The sequence below is a fragment of the Bos javanicus genome, chromosome 5, assembly GCF_032452875.1.
Source record: "Bos javanicus breed banteng chromosome 5, ARS-OSU_banteng_1.0, whole genome shotgun sequence".
Taxonomy (NCBI): domain Eukaryota; kingdom Metazoa; phylum Chordata; class Mammalia; order Artiodactyla; family Bovidae; genus Bos; species Bos javanicus.
In genome coordinates, this window is record NC_083872.1 from 26,010,481 (window position 1) to 26,019,055 (window position 8,575).

General features: G+C 56.9%; 1 protein-coding gene across 4 annotated transcripts; it reads left to right on the forward strand.

Annotated features, from left to right (window-relative positions):
• Positions 1–225: 225 nt before the first annotated feature.
• On the forward strand, positions 226–8,249 carry PPP1R1A (protein phosphatase 1 regulatory inhibitor subunit 1A). Of its 4 annotated transcripts, none has more exons than XM_061415789.1 (7): positions 226–421; positions 4,078–4,138; positions 5,116–5,153; positions 5,496–5,559; positions 6,164–6,319; positions 7,224–7,330; positions 8,111–8,249. In XM_061415789.1, the coding sequence occupies exons 1-6, from the start codon at positions 338–340 to the stop codon at positions 7,298–7,300; spliced, it is 480 nt and encodes a 159-aa protein (XP_061271773.1). In that variant the 5' UTR covers positions 226–337; the 3' UTR covers positions 7,301–7,330; positions 8,111–8,249. The 4 variants fall into 4 exon arrangements, with proteins under 4 accessions (XP_061271773.1, XP_061271772.1, XP_061271771.1 ...); XM_061415788.1 differs by lacking the exon at positions 8,111–8,249 and adding an exon at positions 6,693–6,798 and having other exon boundaries at positions 234–421; positions 5,529–5,559; XM_061415787.1 differs by lacking the exon at positions 8,111–8,249 and adding an exon at positions 6,693–6,798 and having other exon boundaries at positions 241–421.
• Positions 8,250–8,575: the final 326 nt, after the last annotated feature.

The window sequence follows — 8,575 nt, forward strand, 5'->3', positions numbered from 1 at the left end:
TAGAACTCAGGATTCCCCGCCCGAGCCGTGTCTACTGCGACCCGGGCCGGGCCACACCCTCCTCGCCCTTCCGCGGGGCGGTGACCCCCGGCAGCCGGCGGCGCGGCCACGACGGGGTTAAGGCTCCGGGCGGGGGGAGGCGGAGGGGGCCGGGAGGGGCGGGGGCCGAGCCAATCGGCGGCTGCGGAGTCCCCTGGGCCGCGAGCCGGGACCGCTGAGCCGGGAGCCGGGAGCCGAGCGCGCCGGGCTGGGGCCGGGCCGGAGCGGAGCGGAGAGGCAGCGCGCCCGCCCCAGCCCCGAGTCCGCCGCCTGCCCGCCCGCAGCCGCCGCCCCCGCCATGGAGCAAGACCACAGCCCCCGGAAGATCCAGTTCACCGTCCCGCTTCTGGAGCCGCACCTTGACCCCGAGGCGGCCGAGCAGGTGCGGAGCGGGGCGGGGCGGCAGGGGTCTCGCCCGGCAGAGGACGAGGGACCTCGGACTGTGCGACCCCAGACCCCCGCTCAGTCCTCCCTTAGCGGTGCGCCCCTGCGAGGGCCAGCGCTGTGTTGGGGGGGGGGGGGTCTTCTCTCCCCTCCCCCACCGTGGGAGCCCCATCTCCCCATCTGTGCTTCTCCGAGATAGACAGAAGGACGAACGCCTGCCCTCGAAGCCAGTCCTCACGAAAGTCTTTCCCTTCCTTCCCCAGCCCTGGGGGAGGGGGCTTGCCTGAGGACACGACCCCTCCCCCCCCTTCACCAGTCTTGCATCCCCCACCCAGTCAAACCCCGCCAGAGTTTCTGAGCTCGGTGGGGACGCCCAAGGGTGTTGGAGGGGTTAAGGGAGAGGACAGGTAACCGAGGGAGTTGAAAGAGGAGAAAGAGCCCCCCCAGCCCTCTCCTAACTGGGGGCGACCCTGCTAGAGTCCAGAGAGTGAGGACGAGAAGGGGTTGAGGAGAACTGCGAGGGCTGGGGCTTTGGGGAGAGGAGTGGTCGTGCGTGCAGGCTGGCTCCCCTCTCTGCAAGTCTGGACACGTGGGTCCTTGTTCCCAACTCCTGTCCTTTGGATCGGTAGTGGGGAGGGGGGGTGGGGAGGGCATGGGAGAATGGCCTTCGGGAGGCCGAGGCGGGGGCTTTCTAGGGGCTAGGGTCCAAGCCTGAGCGGAGACACGGTGAAGCACTATGCTGGCCTGGGCTCAAGGGTGGGAGTCCAGGGCCGTGGCCCAGCCTCCCGTCCTGGCCTATTTTTAGCTCAGAGCAGCCTGGCAGAGGCGGCAGTGTATGAGAGTGTGTGAGCAACTGTGTGTGTCAGGGAGAGTGAGCATGTGTGTGGAGACGGTGACCACCCGCGGTGGCTACTACCACCCATTTGCCAAATATTTGCTCTTTGCTCCATCGCTTTTGGTCTTCTCTGTCCGTTTGCCTAGACATCCCTGCTCCTAAAGAATATTCGTTTCCCACAAGGTCTCTGCCCTGCTTCCCCACCTGGCTGCAGGGGCTCTGGCTGGGCCTCCCCACCTGAAAAAGCTCTGAGCTCTTGGGATGGGCTGGAGAGCGTGTTCTTCCTGCTGCTCCAGCTGTTTGGGGAAATAAGGTCTGGATGTGAAGGTTCAGTACACTCCCTGTAACTTTAGCTTTCCAGAGTGTGGGGAGGGGTTAGGGACCTGCATCGCCATCCTCTCCCTGGCCTGGTGGAAGCCACATCTCCAGACCTCAAAGGTGTGACAGCAGGGAGGGAGGGTGGGGAGACTGCAGACCTCCTGAGGATGAGGAGTGTGGACAGCCAGGAGCATGGGGAGCATTCCTTTGGGGTCAGGAAAAAGGCTGTTATGCCAGGAGGCAGGAGACTGGCTAAAATAACCTCAGATCCAGGGAAAGGGGCCCAAGAGTGTGAGTGAGCCAGGGGCTTAGGGGTGAGGTTCCAAGCAGAAATGCCTGCCACTGACGCAGCAAGTGCCCATGCCTGACACCTGCCTCTGTTTGGTGTTAGAGGAGGCAGGTGGAGGTGTGTGTTGAGAGGAGGAAGGGGTAGGCCAGCTGGCCTAGAGGTCTGGGGGGCAGGGGAGGGGAGGAGGCCATGCTATAGAGCCAGAGAGAAAAAGAGGCTGGGACTTCAGCCTGCTTTTCTCTCCTCTTCAGAAATCTGTGTCTGCTCCACCTGAAATTCTACCTGCAGTCCAACTTCAGCCCCTCTTGCCGTTACCCAAATGTGTAGGCAAAAAACTCCAGGCTTGGCAGGAGCACCTAAGCCAGATCGACCTGAGAGGGTGGCAGGGTTGGAAACTCTGAGTTATGGAGCACAGAGTGGCAGGGCATGGAGGGGTGCCCACAGCTACCAGGTCCTTGGCGTAACTGGTTTGGAAATAAATCAGAGGCAAAGGCACCAAGCGTCCTTGAAAGCTAGAATTTGTGATAGGGGCAAGGAAAATGAAAGAGACCGACACTCGTTTCCTAGTAGTTCAGGGACCTGGGAGTACTTCCAGGAGTCTAACTTCCCTCCTCCTGTAGGACATCAAAATTCTCAAGGACTCTGAGCGCTTAGAAATCTTGTCCAAAGCAAGGGATCTGGTTATGGAAGGGACCTGTCCAAGGTCAGAGTCCTCCTGCCCTCCCAAGGCCCTTCCCATCATACTTGCAGTGTCCTTCTCAGGCTCCCAACTCCCGCTCATCCCCACCCACCACACCCTCTCCCTGCCTCAGCACCCCTCCCCCAGGGCGGGATGAGTTCTCTCCTAGGAGAATGGCCCCACTCCACATGCAGGAAGCACACTTACCCACCTGAGGGCCCCCAGCACGTTTGCACCAGGAATAGCCAGAGGTGGACTCACAAATAATGTCTGTGTAGCACATGCATGTATGTGTGCACGATCACACACGCACAGAACTGGTATTGCAGGGACCTTAAAATGTCACCCCAAACAGACACTGCTAGCTTCTCCTGAGAAAACAGTGCCTACCCCAACCTACCCCTATTCTACACACCCATTTCTTCTTTGGGGAGCCCCTCAATAGACTAACCCTGCCCCCTGCTTTGGCTGATACCCACTTTCTGGGCAAAGAAAAGGGCAGGCGTCTTTCCACTCCCACCCCCACCCCTTTACCCGACTCCGGTAATGATTCTAAATAATGGACACAGAGAGATAGGGATGTGATCATTCAGTGTCCTCAGCCTCCTCCTCTCAGCCCTGGATAATTTTAGCCTCTTTCCTAGTCCCATTAGTCTTCCCTCCCCTCCTCTGCCCTGGAGGGAGTTGCAGGGACTCCAACCCCAAGGTTCCAAACCTCCAGAGAAAGGGGAAAAACTACACGCCCCAAGAGTCCTTGGACTGGCTTCTTCAACAATCAACTTTATTGGCAACAAGACCGAAGAACAGAGGCAGGGGAAGAAGGGCTCAGAGGCCTAGCAGTCAATCAGCTCTTATCTGTTAATTTCTTAGACTGGGACCTGGGAGCCCAGGATAAGATTTTTCAGCTTAGCTTTAGTCCCTGGCCATGGTCCTGCCTCAGGCTCCTCCTCATATGATATTTACCATGACAAGGATTTCTCCAGACCGTTATTTCCTGACAAATCAGAAAGGCAGTGTGTCCAAAGAGAGAGGAAATGAGGGAGGGAGGGGCACAGGCCAGAAGAAGGCGCATTCAGATCAGACCTGCCTTCTCTGTGCTGCCCTCCCAGGCTGGGTGGGGCTGGAGAGGTGCTCTCCGCTGGTGCTGGCCCACAACAGGTTCATGTCCTTTTGGGGAGTGGGCTGGGACACTGAGGGCAATGCTTTCTTCCCTCTCGGGTTATTTCTGACCATTGATCCAGGATGGACGGAAGGACAATGGGCCGGAGATCAATGCATTAGCACAGATATAGATGCTGAGATGGAGAGCTGGGCCAGGATCTGGGGAGATGCAGAGACAGAAAGGGGGCTGGGGGGAGCAGCAAAGAGTGGGGGAGGTCTTCTGGGTCCCCGGGGCAGAGGGAGGGCCCAAGAATGCCCCCCAGGGATCGAGGGTTCAGTGTAATGTGGCGTGCTAAGTGGGTGGTGTGGATTATGTTGCTGAGTGTGCGTGGGGCCATGACGCTTCCACATGTACTTGACCTCTTCCCTCAGATCCGGAGGCGCCGCCCCACCCCTGCCACCCTTGTGCTGACCAGTGACCAGTCATCCCCAGGTAAACCCCAGGATGGGTCACTAAAGGGAGTGGGGGCTGCTGAAGACAGCTAGGTGCCAGTGAGAGAAGGTGGGTGCTAGATAGATAGCAGGGCAGGTCTGAGGAGCCAGAGGTCTGGTCGGTCCCGGAGGCACGAAAGTAGCAGCTGGATTAGCAGGAGGGTGTCCTCTGCTTTGGAAAGACTGAGCAGGAGACCACTTGGTTCCTAAGCCCCCCAGCAGTTGGGGTGGTCAGTGGAGTGCTGGTTGCTGCGGCAACAGCCTTCCAGGTTTCTCCAGCAACCGAGAGGCCGCTGCCCCCATCCCCAGAGGCGGTGACAGCTGTGAGGGGGAGGGACTGCCTCCATCAGCTATTTTCACAGCCCCCAGAGGGGACGGGAAGGTTAGAAACAGCTTAGGGAGCAGCTGGCATTCTGGTCACCAGTGTCCCCATCCAGGTCTGGAGAGACAGCAAGGTCTCAGAGAATGTCAGGGGCGCTGGCGGGAGAGTGGAAGAGAGACAGTGACGCTCAGAAGCCCAACTGGCAATCTGGATGCCTGAGCCTCCAACTTCCCTCCAACTACTTAAAAGGATTGTCCTGTACAGGACAAGTTTGCCGTTCTCTCCTCTGCTCGGTCCAATTCTCGATCCAGGGTAGGGAGAACGGTTGGAAGGAGGCAGAGATGGATATTTCAGGAGGAAAAGAGCAGAAGGACCACAAAGCCTGCCTTCAGGAACCTCCAGGTTTGAGGCAAGGATGTAGATGCAGGCTAACTACGGAGACAAGGACCAGACTAGAAGCAGGAGATAAAGCCAACCGGCAGAGCAGGATGGGGTTGGAGGGAGGAGGCCAGGGCAGCCCATCAGGACCAGCTTCCTAGGGGCAGATGTGAGAGACCAATCACAAGGGGGGGCTCCTCCCCTTGAGAAGTCAGACTGCCCAGGGCCCCTCTGGATCTCCCATCCCCATCACTTTCTCCTCTCCCTCCTTCCCTCAGAGGTAGATGAAGACCGGATCCCCAACCCACTTCTCAAGGTGAGCTGGCCCCTCCTGCTCAGCCCAGTGCAGAGAACCCCCAGACTTATTAGAGGATTATGTCTCCAGCCACTGCCCCCCACCTGCAGGACCTTTTGTCTCCCCGCTGCTTGTGCCCTTCACATGTTCTTCTTGAGTGGAGGTGCACACTCAGTCCCCTGCATTCCCCCAACACAGTCTTCTTGCTCACCATCATGGGCAGGGTAGGGGCTGGGGAAGCAAGAGTTTCCTTCCCCCCACTTTCTGAGGCCCACGCCTCCCCAGTCTCCATCTACAAGCATGGCAAGGCAGAGGGGAGGGCGAAAAGGGTGGGCGCCCACCTGTGCCCTGCGCCCTTCACAGCCCACTTTGTCCATGTCTCCACGGCAACGGAAGAAGGCGACGAGGACCACACCCACAATGAAAGGTTCGGAAAACCCTTCCCCGCCACACCTGATGCTGAGCAGTAGCCAGGACGACATCCCTTTGGAAGGATCCTTGGGAAATCATTAAACCTGCCTTTGCGAAAGGAGAGTTGCTGGAGCCTGGGGGACGGGGGAGGCGGGGCGGGGGGGAGGTGCTGCATTCCAGCTCTGCCACCGACTAGCTGGGGAGCCTGGGAGAACCCGCTTAACCTCCAGGGCCCCTGAATACTACCTCACTTTGGCCATTAAGTAAAGTATGTGAAGTCACTCAGCACAGTGCACAGCAGAGAAGGTACTCAAATTTTTCTTGAATCTAAATGGAGTCTTTTCTCCTGCCCACAGGGAGACTAGGTATCCCAGCAAGTCAGGAGGATCTTTTGTTCTTAAAGGCTCTCCCCTTCCCCTCTCTCAGCTTTGAAGAAAGTACATTTTATTGTCTAGCTTTAGTCCCTCCTTATTGGCCAATGAATGTCCTTCCTTGAACAGGAAAGTCAAACCACACAGGCAGTGTGCACTGGCCCTCTAGTGGAGCTGTCGAAGCTGAGGGTCCACAGAGGAGTCAGGGCAGTCTCGTCCAATGCTCTCCCCCTTTCTCTTCGCCCCCAGAGCTCCAGATGATGGTTGAACATCACCTGGGGCAACAGGAGCCTGGAGAGGAGCCTGAAGGAGCCGCTGAGAGCACGGGGACCCAGGAGTCCTGCCCACCCGGGATCACAGACACAGCAGTGGAGTCACGGCCGGGCACCTCTGGGAAAACACACAGTACGTTCAGACTGGGGAGAGACCAGCCCTGGGAGGCCAGCATTATTGGCTGTGGGGAGGGGCCTAGCAGTAGCCAGAAACTGTCTTGAGAATATGGATCCTTTGCCTAACCAGCATGTGTTTGCATCTCTTCACCTTTCTTACTGAATGACACCATCCCCTCCCACTTGGACTTCCCAGCTCCCTGATATGTGGTGGGTGGCGGAGGGGTGCCTGCTAGAATGGAAGCAGCTTCCTGGGCTGGAATTCTGGCTCTGCCACTACACCAGCCCCGAGGCTTTGAGCTACTTACTTAACCTCAGTCAGCTAAGTGATAATGATGGCGCCTATTGCATTGGGTTGTTTGTGAAAATTAAATGAGACTGGTCCTTAGCTCGGCAGCGAACACACACAAAGCATGCAAGAAATGGAAGCTGCATGTCCATGGATCCTTATCCCAGATGTGGGCCAGAAGTCAGAATTTTTCCAGCTTTACCAAGGTGACAACGGAATATATACTGTGTGTTCCATCATACTCCCAGCAAAGTCCCCCTATAGTCAAACACATGAATATTTCTGCAGGGAAATGAATGGGCACACTAAGTGGGATACATAAGCTATCAAAAGCCTCCTGTCTGTTCAGGTCAGGTTTAGCCACACATTGAGACCATACCCAAATTTTTAAGCTTTTTTTAGAGGGTTTTTTTTTTTTTTTTTCTGATTGCAGACTTCAAAAAAATAGCGAACCTAAGTAGTCATTATGACCAGAGAAAACTTTGTGGGTCTTGCCCCCTTGCCCTCAGCTGGTCTTGGGCTCTTCTCAAGGGTTGTTGGAGTATGGGACGGGGTAAGCAGAAGCAGCTCCCTCTCTCCAAGCCCTGGTGAACTCTAGCTCTCCCTGCTGCCACCTGCTCTCCCTTCTCAGAGCCTGCAGAGTCCATCCCTAACACTCAGGAGAGGGGCGGTGAGAAACCCAGCACAGAGGGACCCTCAATCCAATGACCACTGCTGGATTCCCAGGGAGCCAACGTGGTAAGACCCCCAGGCTGTGTGCCCAGTCTACAGGGGAGCAGGCTATGTGAGGAGGGCGAGGGCTGAGATCTAGAGTCAGGGAAAGGGAACAAAGGACCGACTCCCACCTCTGAAAAGCTATCCCCTATGGCCAGAGGATTTGCATCTCCCCTGATGGACAAATGTGCTTCCCAGGTGGCTCAGTGGTAAAAACTCTGCCTGCCAATGCTTAGGAGAGGCAAGAGACGCAGGTTAGATCAATGGGTCCAGAAGATCCCCTGGAGGAGGAAATGGCAACCCACTCCAGGATTCTTGCCTGGGAAATCTCATAGACAGAAGAGCCTGGTGGGCCACCGTCCGTGGGGTCACAAAGAGTCAGACACGGCTGAGCACGTACACATGATGGATAAAGAGAAATGGGAGTCAGCTGCCGTAGGGGCCACTGAGGTTAGACTCTGAGGACTTCTGGCTCCTGGAATGGATGGTGGAAGTAGACCATGGGTTTTCTGATAAAGGGCATTTGGAACCCAAAGGGAGAGCCTCATCTGTCCAGGCTGGATGACCGCTCCAAGACTGTTCCAAGTGGTCTTGCCTGGAGTGGAGACATGGATGAAATGACCTCATGAACGCTGACAGTCTCCCCTCCCCTATGTAGATGGGACGAGGGGCCAGGGGCTAGTATGGGACGTCACACTTAGATGCCTGACTAGCGGGATGGCTGGGCACACCAGCAGGGCAAGGGACCGTAGGACCTCAGGCCTCTCACTCACTTTCTCTTTCTACCCGCTTCCCTCGCAACAGGTCTGAGAGTGAGGAGGCGTCTTGGAATCAAGACCACAGTTGAGAATGCATGGACACTGGATTTTGTTTCTTATTTCCTCACTTTGGGGGAAAAATCTCTTGTTTTTAAAAAGTGATAAATTTGGTGTTAAGTCCTTGACATTTTCCTTCTTTCCCAACTTGAAGAATCTTTTCTCCCTCCCCTCTTGTCCTGCCTTTTCTGCAGCCCCCTCCCTTCTGCCCAACTGCCTCCAGGAAGGAGGAAAAAAGGGAAGCTGGGCAGGAGCCTTGAGAAGGGAGGTGTTTTTCTCCAGCCCTACCCTTACTTGCTGGGAGGGGCCTTGGAACCCTAAGGCCCCGCCAGCTGTGATGGTGCTATGGGCGCCCTCTGCTGGACAAAGCCAGGAACTGCACCCTGGCCCTTGGCCCTTGGGAAAGAGAGGGTGTGTAGCTTCGATGCCTCCTTGCCTGCCCTCTGAGACTTGG

Bases quoted from the DNA above. Each gene is read 5' to 3' on its own strand.
- PPP1R1A (XM_061415787.1), top strand. From the start codon at position 338: ATGGAGCAAGACCACAGCCCCCGGAAGATCCAGTTCACCGTCCCGCTT. The intron at 5,154-5,495 runs GTGAGCTGGCCC...CGCCCTTCACAG, and splicing joins TCCCCAACCCACTTCTCAAG to CCCACTTTGTCCATGTCTCC. The intron at 6,320-6,692 runs GTACGTTCAGAC...ACTGGTCCTTAG, and splicing joins CACCTCTGGGAAAACACACA to CTCGGCAGCGAACACACACA.